The sequence below is a fragment of the Polypterus senegalus genome, chromosome 6 (genome assembly GCF_016835505.1).
Source record: "Polypterus senegalus isolate Bchr_013 chromosome 6, ASM1683550v1, whole genome shotgun sequence".
NCBI classification, from domain to species: domain Eukaryota; kingdom Metazoa; phylum Chordata; class Cladistia; order Polypteriformes; family Polypteridae; genus Polypterus; species Polypterus senegalus.
In genome coordinates, this window is record NC_053159.1 from 95,818,317 (window position 1) to 95,836,703 (window position 18,387).

General features: G+C 36.9%; 1 protein-coding gene across 1 annotated transcript in view; it reads left to right on the plus strand.

Annotated features, from left to right (window-relative positions):
• Nucleotides 1-18,387, plus strand: part of LOC120531301 (syntaxin-1A) — a 375,272-nt gene that overhangs the window by 330,730 nt on the left and 26,155 nt on the right. The window contains exon 7 of the mRNA XM_039756579.1: nt 3,766-3,839. Within this exon, the coding sequence (XP_039612513.1) occupies nt 3,766-3,839 (74 nt within the window). The remainder of the gene's footprint in view (nt 1-3,765; nt 3,840-18,387) is intronic.

Genomic DNA, 18,387 nt, shown 5'->3' on the forward strand with positions numbered 1-18,387 from the left:
CTGTTATCTGTATAAACACTGTTAAGCTAACTTTCAATATGGAGGCAAATTATTTGTGATGGAATTACCTTTAAAGTTTAGAAGGCAAAGTTCTCTCTCAGCTAACTGCATTTTCTTTAATTTTGTGTGGGCTTAATGCAGCATCTGTCAAGTCACCCACAGTCATAGGAGCCGACTCTTGTTCTTGAATTTACACCACATGGGCCAGCAGACCAATAATCAAGCATGTCTAGTAAAATATTGCAGATTTGTAATTGTAATTGTAATTCATGTAGTCAATGATCTCAAAAAAGAGCTGGGACATCTAGGGCAATCCTGTTTAATGGTGTTGGTGTTCTGTAAGTACTGGGTCAATGGACATGTTGCGTCTGCTCCTGGGCTTATTATGAATGATTCTGATATTGTCGTACATTGTTTTTGAGTACTGTTGGAGCACAGATGATGTGGCTCATCTAGCTGATCGATATCGTCATGTCTGTAATCAGGTTAGGCTGCTGTGCAGAGCTCAGTTTCTTCCAACACGTGCCCTTTACATTGTGCTTGCACATGTGACAGTAATCATTAATAATATGAATAGTTCAATAATACCATTAATAATTATATGATAAAGCAAGTGTTAAATATCTGAAGAAGGTTCCACTGTGCATAGCTCATTTTACTCTGTTTTGTAGATAAAAGAACAATCAAGCAGAACAGTAATACAGGGTACTCCGAATATCAGTGTTTATTTTCATGTTTTCTTCTAGTGACAGTTCAAACTCATTGCTTTCGTCTGGTGTAACACATACATAAGCAAGTTCTTAATGGACTCATAATGTGTATGATGTCACAAACATGCTCCTTTTCAACATTTCTCCCTCATGTCATCATTTTAAGCAAGCTTAATCGCTATAGCAGGAGCTGTTAGTTGTCACAATCAGTCCACAGCTCTGATGCTTCATTGATCATGGAGGTACAATTTAAGTAGACTCTGATCTCAGTTTGTGAGCTGCAGAACATAAATCAGCCTATCTTATCAACTTTTTAAAAAACGTCTAACAAAGACGCCACATTTCTCTTCTTATTTTTATAACCTTTGGGCAGACAACCATTATTTATTAAACAATGTAAATCACATGTCTGAAATTCTCTTAGATTACAAGCCCTAGATTTTAATGTTTGCCACTGCTATTGTAATTCTACAGATACTGTAAAAATAAAACTTGTAGCAGCTTGCCATCTGCTGGATGAACAAGTAATTGAAGCAATTAGAGTGATTAAAAGAAATTAATGATTAATTTATGAGCAGATTAAGTATATAATACCCATCACCTGATGCTATTGAAGGTTCAAGATTTACAAAATTGAACACTTTTGTTTCCTACTTGAGATGGACTGCCATCTCATCTGCAGTTGGATCCTGCCTTGCCAGTTTTTTCCTGCTCAGTGCCACTAAAGTGCACCTCTTTCTGCTTCATTAGATTCTCATTTTAAGTATGCAGCTTTCTACCTGTAGCAACAGCCTTCAGTACTGATTGATCACAACGCTACAGTTTGTTCTTATCTGCCAGTGGTGGAGAACTAAATACTTCTGTAAAGCCAGCAGCACATTGTGCAACTTCTAATTGAAACGGATGTCAAACTAATGGCTGCAGTTGCTGGATCATTTGTTGACTTCCACAACTAGGAATCGCTGGGTATGACAGCTTCACATTTCTAATGTATTGTGAGCTTGTCAAATTCCGACAGCCAATAATGTACTGGCTAACAGCATATTGCCTGTACGAATGCTTTCCAGGTATGGTGACTTCAGCCATAATCTCAGCCTTTTCTGTTTTTTTTCCCATTCTTTCATGGCATGACAAACACAAGACATAAGCCAGACACGCCTCAATCATGTGTGTGTGTGGTCCTGTTTTTTTCATGGTATTCATTGTACTTTCAGATGAGTGCTCATTGGTTCTCAGGCCTTGTACGCATGCCCAAGTCTTTAGGTATGTCAAAGAACACAACTGTGGTCATGGAAATATGCTGCCATTACTCCAGAATTTCTGTGATTATTTAAATAAAGGTCACAATTGGAAAAGTGTGGGTTGAGTTGGCCATGGAACTTAAACTAAGCTTTACTTAAAGGCATAGCAGTGATTGTTTGATACACTAATAGGCTGCAAAGAAACAAGTAAAAATGTTTATTTCAGGTTAATTCTATGTTGTCTTTCCTTTTTTTTTGTTTCCTTACTTGTTCCTTTTCTCTCTTACAGTACTCAAAACACTTATTTGCGCCTTCATAACGCTTACAAAGCATCAGTAAAGTGTCTAACAAAAGTGGTCTGAGGTGGCTTAAGTGAGACACATTTCGCTTGATATTATACAGGTATATTTAGAATTAAGACCTGTGAATCCTTCATATTAACAAGTGATATTGCCATCATGCCAATATGCCACACTGCACAGAGATAAATGACCTGTCTACTGATGTTTTATAAGTGTCATGAAGACCAAAAGAAGCCTTTGTTAAGATCTTGTTACATAAGTGTAAATATGTTTTTGCAGTGCCTCAACTGAAGTGTTACCGACTAAACTGTCTCCTTTATTTTCATAAACTGTTATTTCCATAAACAAAGTGTTAGTGAAATTTAGACTTTTAAATTCTTAGGTGCAAATCTGTTTCCTCTCCCAGAATGCAACCTATTGCTGTGTTTGTTATAATATTCAACCTACATAAAAGATGGCTGGAAAACTAATGCTGAAGGCAGTCGATTTTGCAGAAGATTTCAAAGATATATGTGTTTTCGTGGTTACCGAGAGGAAACTATAAAATCAACTTCATTACAAGCATGTATTTCTCTCTCTTTAAAATCTTGTCCTGGCAGTATCCAAAAATATTGTTCTGGTCCTCATTGTTACATAAAGTAGGAGTAGAAGATTAATTTTTTGCAGGGTACCTTAAATTACTTAGATGTAAGCTTCTCAGTCCTCACTTCAACAAAGTTCTCTTCCTTGGTGGTCGTAAACCACACATATCGAAGAAAATGCAATAGGACTGGACTTTGGCATCAGCTCCCGTTGATCAACAGTCAAGGCTTCTGTGCCATATACTAGCCATGTAAAGAATAACACTGGCTTTATGTTCCTGACTACGGCTTTACAATTGTGAACAATATTGTGTTCCCAGGCTCTTTTTATAATGGCACAATTCAGAAACCAAGTGTTTATGCCACTGTTCTGTCATTGATAGGGTATGACAGCGTGGAAGAAATGCAGGAAGAACAGTCCCTTTCATTTCTGTATAATTTATTTTTTCCTGTTTATACAATTATAAATACTAACTAATATCAAGCTAGTTATTTCTGGCATCGTACATGTAGGTGGTTACTGTGGATGCACACCTAATTCTGGCAAACGAGAACACACATATACCATCAGTGCTGTTAAAAATGAAGAATGGATTGATGATGTGAGCAGAATCTATTTTTGCTAGTTATTTTTTGCAATTTTTTTGTATTGTATTTTCTATTTTGCTGTCTTCTATTAATGCTTAATGATGATATATGTAAGGATGGTATTTACTAAACAATAAACTGATCACCTGATTGAGAATGCAACATGAAGCTCCTAGTGGACCTTGTGCCATTTAATGAATGTAACAAGCAAGTTTAAGTTCAAGTTCAAATTCATATGGTGGAGTACACGGTCTATTACTCAGGACCTCAAAAAGTACAAAATCTGAAATAAAGATGATCAAACTCACTAAATTAACACATTTCCAATCCAATCCATTTTCAGCTGGAAGAAACACCACAAATGAAGAACTCGAAAGTATGCTGGAAAGTGACAACCCTGCCATTTTCACATCTGGGGTGAGTATCAGTTGCTGGTCACTGTGCGCTTTTGCTGATATTTTCTTGGCGTTACTCCCATATCTTGCACTGCATTAATCTGTGACAGTTCACATTAAACTAATTACGGTATTAGTTTAAGTGAAGCTTCATCAATATAAGGGTAACACATGTGTGAACATAATTTGAGCCAGAACTGAAGAATGTATTATATTGTAGAAAAGGTGATTTGAGAAGAAGAGCTCGACAGCCTGCATTTTTATTAATGCATTTATATATATGAGGACAGCTTTCATTTTTAGTAATACTTTTACAGTGGAACCTTGGGTCACTAACGTCTCGGACCACTTACAAATCGGGCTACGACCAAAAAGTTCACCAAACTTTTGCATCTGTTCACGACCACACAGTTGAGTGACGAACAAGCCAGTTTCCCCTCCGGTTTGTACACGCCGATGATTTCAGTCTCTCCCTATGCATTTGCTGTGAACTCTTTGTGCTTTATTTAATTTCACTTCCGGTTTGTACGTGCCAGTGATTTACGCACGTGTTCAGTCTCTGTGTTATAACTGTGTTATATAACAACCGCGCAGGTACAGCTAGTGGTTAGAAGCCTATTTGCTTACTTGAGTGAACTTGCCATTAGCTCAGCTCAGTATGCTTGTGTTTTCTGAGTTCATGGCCGGCCTGTCTATGTGAGGATGACAAAGACAGAGGTGTGGAGTGAGTGTAGCAAAGGGCAGTAAAGCTGAGATAGGGATAAAACTCCCTACTATGTAATATAATACCCTCATGGATGCAGTTAGGGGTCAGAGCCCCACGTTTGTTGAAGGACATAGAAAAATAATACAGAATAATTGTAAGGATGAGAAATGACTGGGAGATTTATAATAGAGTGTAAAAGGCAAATCACATCTCATAGTCAAGGTATAGAGAACTTCAAAACAAGCACAAAGTTAAATGGAAAAAAGAAATTAAAATAAGAACTAACAATACACTTGGTCATTTTTTTATTTAGTACACTTACATTTGTTTAACATTTCTTTTATCTAATGAGGTCTGCTTTACTAGTCTGATGTCCTCACGCAACACGCCTTCATAAATTAACAGCCACCACCCTCTACACGTGGCGGTATGAAATGGAGACGAGTGGGATTGCAGAGGGCCAGTGCTTATTCCAGCCACATTCAGCACAAGATAAGACCCATCCCTTCATGAGGCACCAGCAAATTGTAGGACACTCTTACATAGGCACCCCCTGCACTCTTTCACTACGCATTTGGGACGTGGGAGAAAAACATTGGTAGGCACAAGAAGAATATTCAGATTCCATGTAAGTATGAGCTGCTCAAGTTTCTGGAACTGTTAGTGGTGATGTTGACTGCTATACCACTATGATGGCCTCTACCCATTTGCTGCTCCTTCTTTATCAAGTACAAGGCCAAATGTCAGTCCATCACAGGGTACAGTTACTCACATAAATACCCACATCCAAGTCATAAGTCTAAGCTATGAAAAATAAAAGTAAGAAAACACAACAGCTGTTTGAGTAGGTTCATATTATGTTTATCTTTCTTGGTGAGAGTATGAGGGTTTGCCCTGAAATTTAGACTTTATTGTATTCATCAGAAGCAATCCAGAAATCATGATCTTCAGTTTCCTTGAAACCTTATACACTTAGTTGATCTGGCTGTCCACTTTCTCTTTTTGTAAAGGCAACTCTAAAAATTAAAAGGGATCAAATGATATGCTTTTAGAAACTTTGTAGAAATGTAGCCTTGCACAGTGCTTCAGGTACGTTGCAAGGGGTAATTTTGTTGCATTTCTGTATATATGTGAATTTAGTGGAAATTCCAATGCAACAAAATCCCTTTATCATGGTAGAAGTTAGCGAGAAATATCCCTAAAAATGATCAAAAGCAAGCTGTTATTCCATGTGTGCCTTTGTGCCAGGCAAATTGCCAGGCAAGCTGTATTCAAAATTGTACGTCTTACCGTATCACATGACTTAAGCCGATGTCATGCTACATGACTTTTAGTCTGAGGGAATGTTAAACTTGATTACTGCAGTTACTGATCTTGTTGCTGTAGTTTGTCAGATTACATGACTAGTTATTGGAGGGTATGTCAGATTACATGACTTTCCAGCACTGTTTCCAAACTGGTGCACGCTTGACCCTTTTCCTGACAGCCAATAATGTGCTGCTGATGGAGCCACTGGACATGCAAAGGCTTTACTGGTTTTGCTGTTGTTGGTTTTGGTTGAGAGCATGTCATGATTATAGCATGTTGCTGCACCCACCACACAATGAACTACACGGATTGTCAGCCATTTTTTCAGCATTTCTGTCCGGCCAATTTACTTGAACAGGAGTTTCTACAAATAGCTTTTTTCCATGTTTCTTCATTGCTTCTACATTGCTTTTGCAGTGCTCTATAAATTCCCCTGAATTTATTTTCATGTGCAATGAGTTTTCCTTTTTTCCAATCTGTTGTGGTGCAAAAAACATGCAACATCAGACAAACAAGCTTCTCTTGTGGTTGTCAGGTCCAGAACACCCTTGTTCCATATTTCTCATTGCTAAATTATATACATTGTACTTCTGTGTGAATGCTCATTTGTTGTCATCTCTGATATACACACAGTGGTTGCCCTTACGACTTTAGACAAAGTCAGTCCTGTTTGATTTTTTGTGGCGAGTCAGGGAATGCTTGGACTGAGTCGCTGGGCATGTTAGACTACATGACTAGCAGTCACAGGAGTGTGCTGTGATGGCCTCAAACTCACTACTCTCATGCAAAATAAGTCTGTGACTAAAAATGACTGCAAAAATTGTAGAATGTGACAGGGCCTTTAGACTGTCAAAAATGTGGCCAAGAATAGGTCTGGGAGATAGCTTTTTTGCAGCATATTCTAGCAATGACTTTCACTTTCTTCTATCTATCTATCTATCTATCTATCTATCTATCTATCTATCTATCTATCTATCTATCTATCTATCTATCTATCTACCTATCACCTTTGGGGTTGTCACGGATACATATGATATCTTCTGGTAATTCTCTTTGGAGTACAAACAGAAAGAATTTCATTAAACTCTGAGTGTTTTGACATGATAACATTAATGCTACCTCATTGTGTTTAACTAGAAGATCCTAACATGTCCAACATTTCAGAATGGGAAAGAGATTGCCGGTACTTCGTAAAATTAAAAAGAAAAAGCTCTGTAGAGAACTACACAAAAAGTATCCAATTCCTTTTATTAACAATACTTCCAAGTTGTACTTCTTAAGCTAAGTGCTGAACATAATAGCTTGACACTTTTCTGGTTTAGTAGACTTTGAATACACATTTATTACAATGCTGCCCTTTACTTTATTCTTTTTTTATTTTTAGTGGGGGATAAAAGGTAATGAATAAGACCAATCTACTGGATTTTAACACATTGTACTGTATATCTTCTGAAGCTTAACTAAAAAGTTGTCTTCTTTCATAAATGTATGACTTGTGTATGTTGTACTCCTTGTACTGTAGTTAGTCCAGTTCTTTAGCTGAAGTCTTGTTGCAATAAGCCAGCGTAACTCTGACTATTTAAAAAATATTACTAGTCTGGCATATTGCAAAATCCCTTGTCTAAACATAATAACACAGACTTTCCAGTTAACCTACAACATTTGCAAGAAATGCTGTCATGTTTATACCATCCATAATCTTGTCCAGATACAGTACATAAATTCATTCAGAACTCCGTTAACAGTTTTGTCAATGCATCATGATATAATATTGATAATGGCAACTTGTTAATTGCTTTTCTGATCCAATATTTAAACAGGGTGTCATCAAGTCCTTTCTACGATGCGAGCAAAAATTCCATGTCTATTTTATGGGGCTGCTCTCACAAATTCAGTTTTGTAACAAGCCTGTATGACTTTGAGATACAACACAGCACTTCTAAGATGGTGTTTTCTATTTGCATAGCTATTGTTTCACATCCTTGTGCTTCTTTAGGCCTTTATTTGAAAGCACTGTTCAAAATAATGTGCTTAAGCTTAGAAGAATCATCAAGCACCAGCCTGATGTAGTGAATGCTACATCAATTATTTTTGCTATATGTATATTTTTATGTAAATACTTATGTTTTTCAGAACTTTGTTTTAAATATACAGTAAACTCTAACGATGAGTCAGGCATTCCTGGTGTATGTTTGGTGTATACATTTTTGAAACTCCATGTGTTTTCCTAAGTATGCATTTTTTCTTTAATATAAGACTTTATAAATAACAAGCATTATTTTATAATTGACATGCTTAAGATAAAAATAATATGTATGATGTGGGTAATGTAAATGGTGCATATCTTTAGCATGAAGAATTTTCTTTGATAAATTGGAAGTGAACCTAATTGTGCAGAATTCTGCTGAGTTTAAAGGATAAATGTGGTATTTTTTGAAGTCAGTTATATTTCCATGACTGTGGCTAATATTCATTTGCTTTAGAAACTCGTGCTGCTAAGCCAAGCATTAATTATAAATTAAAAAAACCTGTGTCTCCTCCAGTCACTTACAACGGTGGTCTATGAGGACCAGACTTAATGTGATACAATCACTTTAAAATGCACTTTAAACTTACTGAATACACTACATTACCATTTAGAATTTTTTTATCAATGCAGGCATACGCAGTGTATGCAACTGTCTATGTCATATGTTTTGGTCATTTTAGTGTTAACTTAGATAAGCGGCATTTAAAAAGCTAATGTAGACAGAGATATTTGGTTTAAATGCCATTTTTAAATAAAAATGTAGGAAGTGGGACTAGCGTTACTATTGATATGCAGGTGCTTTGCCTGTTTTAGAAATACAGTACAAAGCTTTTATATGAAAACAATGCAAGGCAGGGTAATCATTTCAGATTTATTGTGTTTATTTATAAAGCACAGTGAAGCTCTTATGTGATTTTTTCACTATGCTCCCATTTGACATGCATATTGCTCCATAAATTTGGTAAAATGACAACACAGATTGCAAAGGCCGAAAAGTAAGCACTCTTTTGGAAAAACTACTCCTATGATTTGATCAGGCATCTTGCTGTTGTTACAAGCCCTAGTAGAACATAACCACCAAAGAAACAGAAATGCTGAGGCAAAGCTTAGGCAGTTTTGGAAATTGGCGAGTAGGGGGAGGCAGTCAAACTCCATCCACAATGCTTATTAAAAGCAGAAAAGCGAACAGGAAACATGTCCTTACCTCAAGAATATAGTACGAAGAATAAGTTATAAAATATAAAACTTCCCATTATTTTTGTTGTCAAAAGTATGCCTCAGAAATGAAAAAGGCACACTTTCTTAAATCAAACCCTTTGGTGTTTCAAGGTGGATGTATTCTGTAAACTTTAACGCTTTTGTCTACATGTTGGGATCCCGGTATCCTTCAACACCATTATAAAAGGCAAGAACAGTATTTTTTTTAAATATATAAAGAATGTTTCTCTTTAGAACGCATGTTCTAAAAATGATTAATATATTCTTTATGTTTTTTTGTAAAATTAGCTAGTAGTAGCAGCCTTAGCTCAAATAGGACGTGCTGAAGTAAAATATCTTCTTATATAATACGCTACCGTTGCTGTTCGTTTGTCTGTCCAGGATTTTGAATCACCTGTATCTCGCAAACCGTTTGCCCTGTTGACCTGAAATTTGGTACACATATACTATGTGACGTCTACTATTACTTTCAGGGTGATGATTGACCTCCAAGGTTATTCCTTTTTTTATTTTTATTTTATTTTATTGTAGAATCAACTCTCGGCAGCAGCCAGCAGGGCAGTGTGTGGCACATGTGTATGGGTGCCGCTGTCATTCCCTACCACCTTTGCCGTCACTTCCTCTACCTCTTCATATCTCAAATCATTTTTAAGTCTTCAATCTGCCTCAAGTGCCAGCTTAAGTGAGAAATTAAGGAAAATGTACTAAGTAATTGCAACACAACACTGACTTAATCTGTTTTAATGCAAAAAGATGCCAATGAAAGAAGAGAAGAAGCAGGCCTTTAGGGTGGAGAAAAGAATAGCTGCTCAGGAAGCAGCAAGCACATCAACCTTTGAGAAAATGAATGCTAAATGTACAGAGAAAGAGTATGAAAACTATGAATGCTAAGTCACGTGTATTCACTGCACATTATTGTGCAGTGCGCTGTTACTGGTGACAAAATAAACAATGTGCCTGCAGCTTTTCAGTGTAATATCACCTTTGTATTTTTTTTTCCTTCTTCTGAAAAATATATTTTATGGCAATAAAAAATGTTTCATTTTAAGGGACTAATCAGAAGAATTATCAAAAGACAGGTAAAGATCATGACACAAAGATTATTGCACTGAAACAAACTACACCGAAATGTGAGTTGAAATAGAAGTCTTCAATCAGAATCCAAAATAAATCCTACTTGTTTTTTGAGAAGTATTTGTTAGAAAAAAAAGCATTTCTTTTGTATACAACAATGTCTGGAGACTACGAATATGATAGCAATTTATAATGCAGCACAGGAAACACCAAACAAAATTATACAATAAAAACTACATAACTACAAGAAAAGCAATAATTACACAAAAGGGCAACATCTAACCAGTTGCTGACAGCTTTCAACTGAAATGGTTGAAAAAAGCCTACTTGGAATGCCAAAATAAAATGTAAAAATCAAATGTCTGCGCTTACATTGACCCCCCAAACTCTACCATTCAAATGAAGACTTTTGGAAAGCTGAAACATCAACATGCAATATGATAATCACAGCCGACTGGAGCTTTCACGCATCAGTGCTAAGAGATGTGCTGCTGCAGCTATCACAATCAATATACGTACTTTAACGGAAGCTGCCTGTTTGGTACTTCCTGATTCTTCTGGTTTAATTTCTGAAAGTGGAAAATGTCTCTGAAATGTATTCATTGATGAGTTTTGGAAAATCATTTCCATCAATAACACCAATGGCAGCTTTGCAGGACAATGCATGTGCAGGAACATTACTAGATGTATTTAGCAAGTCCCAAGGCTTTTGCTTCATTTTTCTCTGATGGCCCATAGACCTTACTCTTTTTAATTTATAAATAACACTTCACTTAACAGCACAGGTTTGAGGGGCAAGAAGATGTAAGCCATTATTGTGAAAATTCAACTTTAGCTTCAAAGCGCTAAACATATCCTGTAAATGGCTCATCATCATCTCATTTCATTTTCTGAGATCATGTTTCCTGGTATCTTACTGTATAAATGTACCTGGCTAATAAACAAAGACATTAATGAATACACTGTTAAATAGTTTAAAATCCACCATTATCGATTATCTCTACAAGTACTCTTTGACAGATGTCACATACATGCTTCTGGGAGATGCATAACTTAGTTTGAGAAATACTGCTTTAAATTGATGATGCTGCTGCAGACATCTGACTAAATGATTAGCTCTGTTGAAATACCCAGGATGCTTGTTAGGGATCAACACAGGCTGATTAGTGCCATGCAAGCCAGCTACACAATTCTTTCTAGTCATCAGTATGGCAAACCAAAATGATGCAAAAAACAGCAAGTCAGGTAAGACTCGATTTCATTTGCAAAAACTGCTCAATGTTTTTGTCATTTTTATATATCCACCTAATACAGAAAGCAAATAGCGAAGTCAAAAAAGGAAAACAGAAAAGTCTAGTTACCAGGGCAAAAGATCAACACACCTGAATTAAAGTTATGCAATATCAGATCCAAGGATGTGGGTTTTGCTGACCTTTACACCCTTAACCACTAATGGCATAAGCAGCATGATACTAGGTGTCACATATAGCAATTGCTACAAAATGGTGGCATCCTACATCAAACAAAAGGGCATCAAAAATATCACAAAAAATGACAAACTTCTGAAGAAAGCTTTCTTTAAAAACTAGAGGGCTCCGCCCCCTGCTCACTTCGTTTGCCAACCCCCAGGTTTAGTTAACTAGATATACTGTACAATTTAAAGAGATTGTTATTTTCATGGGAATTGTTACATATGCATTATTTTCAATTTTCTTTTAAAACTTCAGTTAAAACATTACTTGGAGTTAACTTTTCTTCAAGATCGTATTGAATTTTGATTCCGTATTTGGATTTACATTGTGACAATGCAACATATAACTGCCCGTGAGTGAATATCGCTTCTTTCTCTCTAATAAATAAACCGACTTTTTCAAATGTTTGTCCCTGTGATTTGTTAATTGTCATAGCAAAATCTTTTCTCACGGGAAACTGTAAACGTTTTAATACAAATGGCATATCAAGGTCTCCTGTTGTGTCTAATGTTATCCGTGGAATATATACATTACCTTTCTTGTCGCCGTTAAAATTTAATACAACTAATCTTGTCCTATTGCATAGCCCATCACTCAGACATAAATTACACAATAACATTACGATACATCCCTCTTTCAACAGTAATTCGTGCGGAGGAAGACTGGCCAGTGTTAACAGTTGTAGATATTCTTTGGGATATTGCAAGTTGATGTTTTGTCTTCTGCACGATCACCACCAACTCCTTCATCGTAGTCTATTGATATGCATTTAATTAATTTACCGTGTAACCGATCGACAATTTTTGTGTTAATTCGTTTGACTTCATTGTTTCTTACTGCCATATTTAGATGAATGGGTGATTCTAAACTGGATCTTAGTAAGTGTGTGTGTGTTCATAAGTAAGCCCTTTAATGGATTGTTGTCTGTCCAGGTTAAGTGCCGGAATGCACCTGATGACCGTGGTCTTGTTTAAAAATAGTTATAAGTAGGGCGTGACTTGAAAGAATCTCATTGGAAACGTCTCTGTCTCGCAGAACTTACTTCCAAAAAGTCTTTTCCAGATGTCACATCTCATCCCAAGATTTTTTTATTATAATAGAGAGACAATCATCAAAAATGGACTACTGGGTTTAAAAAACAGTAAAGTTATACACTTTAAAGACTTACAGGAAACCTATGAAAAGTTAAATAAAAATGCCAATTACAACAAACACACAGCCCACGTCCACTGACAAATTCATTTATGCTGAGTCAATGCAGTTATCATAACAAACATTTGTTTTTAATGTAGGAGAGCCCGTGACCAGCAGTCACATTTGTATAACTTGGATATTCACAAAAGGAGACCCGAAATGGGCATTTACAGCTTCAGGATCAAAAGCATGTGTTGCTGAACTTATGTCCTACATCTGTCTGTGGTGGGTTTTTGGAGAGCTGAGTGCCACCTGAAGGCCACAACTCTCAGAAATAACTCATTTCACACTACACAACTACATTTCACACATGTGAATTATGCTTGCGTTTCTGAAAATGACATTTACTTCTGAAAATTACAAGTAGAATTCACAAGTGTGAACAAACTATCACGGGATGGGGCATAGACGGATCTCAGGAAGACAAGGTGCACTTTCATGGCAGGGTTAGGATTTCAGACCTGCGTATGTAACGGTATCTGCATTTGTACAGTTAGATGTGTGCTGCTTACAGTTTGTTGCCCTATCCCATTCTGTTTGCCGCTGCCAGGAGATTTAATCGATCTACCAAAGCACTTCTTCATTTTATTCCTGCAATGATCAGTTCAAAAAATGCTGCCTAAGCTCCAAAACATTAAATTGTTAAACATTTTAGAATGAGTTTCTTTCTGCTGTCTCGTGTTTAAATGAACTATTAACGTGTCATTACATCATTACAGTTTGTGGGCTTTGAACTAGGGTAACATCAAAGAAATATTAGTTTATTTCACATTAAGTTATGGTACTTTGATGCACAGTTTTTAGTGTGAAGATTTGCATTGTAATGCACTCACTGTATTAAAGACAAGTTTGTGTTTTGTTGCGACTAATGTACAGGCAGTGGATTAATATGTGTTTTTTGATCTTGGGTTGATCTTGTTCAAATAATGTGGTAATTAATTTACCACTAAAACACAGTAAATTGCCTACACTGTTTGAACTGCTTGACTCTTTAATAATAATAATAATTGATACTTAATAATAATTGATATCTGAGGGAAAATTTGTCCTTACACATTACCTTTAGGGGTCTTTATGTATTTTACCTATTTATTTAATATATTCAAGTATATCTCATACATATTAATTATAAAGCCACTATTTTTTTCGCCGTTGTAGTATAAAGCCACCATTAGCTTACTTTTGTCATCAAATAAAGCATCATTGTTTAGTGAAACTATTTACTCTCATGTCCATTTGATCATCGATCATCTGCTTTATCTGCAACCTCCACCTAGTTTAAATCACCCCTACTTCATCATATCTGTGCTTTACAGTGATTCTTTTTCCCATTATACTGTGATAAAATGTATAGTAACGTAATATTTTGGAACATGCGTGGCATTTTTTGAACAGATCTTCTTGTGAGGAAAAGATCGAGTTATTTAAACTCCCCGCAGTGGCAAACAGGATGGGTTGGGGTGACAAACTCCAAGCCAACCACATCTAACTATTCAAATGCAGATAAAGTTTCATGGACAGATCTGAAATCCTAACCCTGTTCATGTCTGTGCATGCCAATGAGCTCTGAGCCCCGTCCCACAGAGCTCCATCTCTGTCCTATCCCGTGACCAGCAGTGAGGACCTTATTGAGGACAGTTTGTTCACACTTCAGAATTGAACTTGTAAGTCAGAAGTCAAGTATAATTTTTTGAAGCAAGCATAATTTTGAGAAGTCATAATTCACAAATGTGAAATATAAACTTGACATCCCAGTCACACCAAATCTTCATGCAACAACTGTGATCTTGTAAGACAAAAGTTTACATTTCATTCAGTGGGCTATTCACAGGATTTGTCATTCCACACATTGTCATCTACACCTGTTGTACTGGACTGTGTTGAACATTATTGTTAGTGTTTATTGTTTATATAGGAGTGTGTCTGTTGTTTCATTCAGTCTGATGGATGTAGTGCATGTAAATAATTCTGGAAATTGTGGACAACTTTTGCATACACATTTTTGAATAATATTGTTTTTTTCTCTTCATTATTTGATTAATACATAAATTATTATATTTTATTGAGTCATTGAGCCACTTATCAGTGTCTCTGTGTGTATGTGCTTGCTGGGTCAAGGCTGGGTGTGTTCCTAGGCTCCCAGTAATAAAATAAACAAATCACTGTCTAGAGATGGTGTGCATGTTAGCATCCTCACGATTCTACAGACTTTATTGTAATTGTCTTTGATGATTACTGTGGATTAGAAACCAATGCAATCCCTTATTGCCAATAAGTGTGTGAAATAATAAACACAGGTGTAATTCACTTCATGTATACATATAGCTCGGATTCTCATGTCCTACAGCCTATTTATAGCCTAATTATTTGACACAACATGGCTTATTTGGCACTGCTTGAAATCTACGGAAGTGGTCACACACAAAGGGAACAAGCCTTTTGGAACCAGTCAGATTTTTTTTTTTTGCCCATGATGATGACTGGTTTATAAGCCAAATTAGATTTAGAACTGTGGGCTGAATTGGCCCCAGCATTATAAAGACAGACCACCTGAAATCGGGCTGGACCTGTTCATATGCAGGTTTTCTGGCAACAGGCACGTATCAGAGGGTACTGGAATATCTCAGCCAAGCTTCAGCTCTGTCATGTTCACTGTGCTAGAAGCCATAAACTGACTGATGAGGTGCTGCATTCAGTTTCCGAATGGTGTGGGTGTACAGGCCAAAATAAAAAGGCAATTTGCAACAGTTTCTGGTTTTCCTAACATAATCAGGGTAATAGACAGCACTCATATTGAAATGACACTATTTTCGTTAACCACGAATAGTGACATTCCATTAATGCACATGTCATCAGTGATGACAACATGACACTGGCATTGTGGCTAGATGGCCTGTGTCAACCCAGGATTCATTTACTTTGAGGCAAAGTATCACTGGCAAACAACTTACTGCTGTATGCGGGTAGCTAACTTGTTGGTAAGATAACTGGCTGAACCTTGGGTGGTTCATATGGTAACAGCAATCATGTCATTACGTTTTCCAGGAGATAGCGGCTACCTGCTCAGATGCTGAGACCTTGTGTCTTTCCCCAAACCCCAGAACACAGAGAAGAGGCACTTCAATGCAGCATATGCACTAGTGCAGTCATTTGTGGAGCACACCATAGAACCCCTTAAATGCAGGAGGCGGTGACTGCATGCGTCAGGTGGCTCTACCAGCCAATGAGGCTCTGCAGCATTGTGACTGAATATACTACACAAAGTGACACAGCATCATAATGTTCCAATCCCTGACCTCATTGATATGGAGCCACATGACCCTGCACATGCTGACAATTGTACATAATGCACTAGTGTGGTGATTTTAATCAAAGGCACAAGTTAAGTTTTTTACCTCTACCATAATGCCACATAATAAGGCATCTCCAATTACGAATACCCCTTGCACTTCAAAATCAGCGAGTGTAGATGTGCTTTATCAACCTATGGTTGCACTCTACCAGTAATGAGTGATCCACTTATTCGCCTCTACCTTGAGGTTGGACCATTTTTTCATTATACCAGGCATGGTGCAGCAGATAGAGGTCACCGCATTCACGGCAGCAGTAACATGCTGCCATTCAACATATTTTATGCCAAGCTCAGGCCACCAAATAAAAGTTCTTTGTGTGCCTCTACTTCAGAGATGGCAACTTCTATCTCACAATCTTCAAAGTTGTTGTTTTTGCCTCTCTTCTCTTGTTGCTTTTGTCTCACCTCACAGATAAATTTGTTCATTACGTATGTAAGAGGTGGATTAGCATGGTCTATAGATGGTTGTTTCAGGGTGGCAAGCATATGGAATTGCAGGTGCACTCATATTTGCAAGATAATTGTGATTTATAATAGGTACACTGTGCAGAAATAGTGTGGGTATGCCTGGTTTTATCAATCAGATCTTTTTTTGGTGGATACATTTTTCTGTTTTTTGGAGTAAACAAATATTCTCACTTGAATCAATGCAAAGTTTCATAAATGTAAACCCAAACGAGGCAAATAGAGAATATGCAGCCTCCGAACAAAGAGTGGCGGGACTGGGAATTGTCACCCATTATTATCATTATTGTTATTATTATAATATGACTATTATAGTTATTGTTCTTGTTATCTGTTTAGTTTTCTGAATATTTCAAGCTGCCTGTAGAATCTCTCACGGTTAAGTTAGGATCATTTAAGGCATCTAATCAGTGAAATGACATGTATTGTGAATTGGCAAAATTTTCCAAGTGTAAATGAAGAGCGGATGGAGGAGATCAGCAGAGGCAGGCACAGTACGGTACCCTAAGAATGAAGCTGCTGCTCACACTGGTCATGCCCATGTGGCAATTTCAGATATCCTGTATTTTGTGCACAGCAAATTAGGTGTAAGTGTTCTGTGCAACTGTATTGTAAATTTGTGGCAAGACGTTCAAGCAGCTACCCTGAAAGACTTTGCAGTCACATTAGCACAACAATTCAGATACATTACTTGGCTAAGCAATTACTTTGAATGCATTAGATAATCTCTCTATATATAAAATCCAAAGTCTGTTTGTCTGTATGTCTTTCCGCTTTTCACGAGAGAACTACTTAATGGATTTAGATTGGGATTTTTTGTCTATAATTTGCTAGAACATTCTGGTTGATTTTGTGACTTCTCTCATTGTGCTATGTATCATAGCTTGCTTGCGGTACCAATTTTATTGTGCAAATCCGAGAGACATGCAGCGGGCCGAGGGACATTCACATGCCAGCCTCGGGGCATTCCTTACCTCCACTTAGCTAGCGAACAAGAGAGCTACTTAACAAATTTAGGTCGGGTTTTTTTCTATAATTTGTTTAAACATTCTGGTTGATTTTGTGACTTCTCTCATAGTACTAAAATTCATAGTTCGCTTGCGGGAGCGATTTATTCACGGTAATCCGAGACAGAGGCTCTGGGCTGACGGGAGGGGGAAGCGTGACATCAGAAGTGAAAGAGGGGCAGGGCCATCCTCACTGTTATGTTTCACTTGTACGTGGGCAGAGCTGTGGGGCATGGCTAGTCAAATATAATCTAGATCTTGGCATATAAATTTTAGTATTTTTGATTTGTATTAGTCCTGTAACTAAGAATAACAAAGTGCGAGAGAAAGTGATTAAAATATCCTGGTTGTGTTTAGTTCCATGAATCCTGATCTTTATTAACTTCTTGCCATAATCTCAAAATTCAGAAGATGCTAAGTTACCAAGGAATAGGGTGAGAAACCTAAAGTGATCTGATGTTGTATTGCTTTTCTGGTTTATCTTTTGAGAAAGCAGATCCAGCACTTTTTCATTGCATTATACTATTGCTCCTTTGAAAAGAGTACAATGGCTTTTTTGCTCATTTTAGGAGTAGTATATTGTATTTTGGAGTAATTACCTAGTATTATGTCATTTCTATGCATTTGTGTCTAACTGGTAAAGCAAGTGGTTTATTTTAGAAACAACTTCTTTAACACTGTGCAGATTGCCTTACTTATGAAGTCTAATCTGCAGAGACACCTGGACATAGAGTAAAAAGCTTTG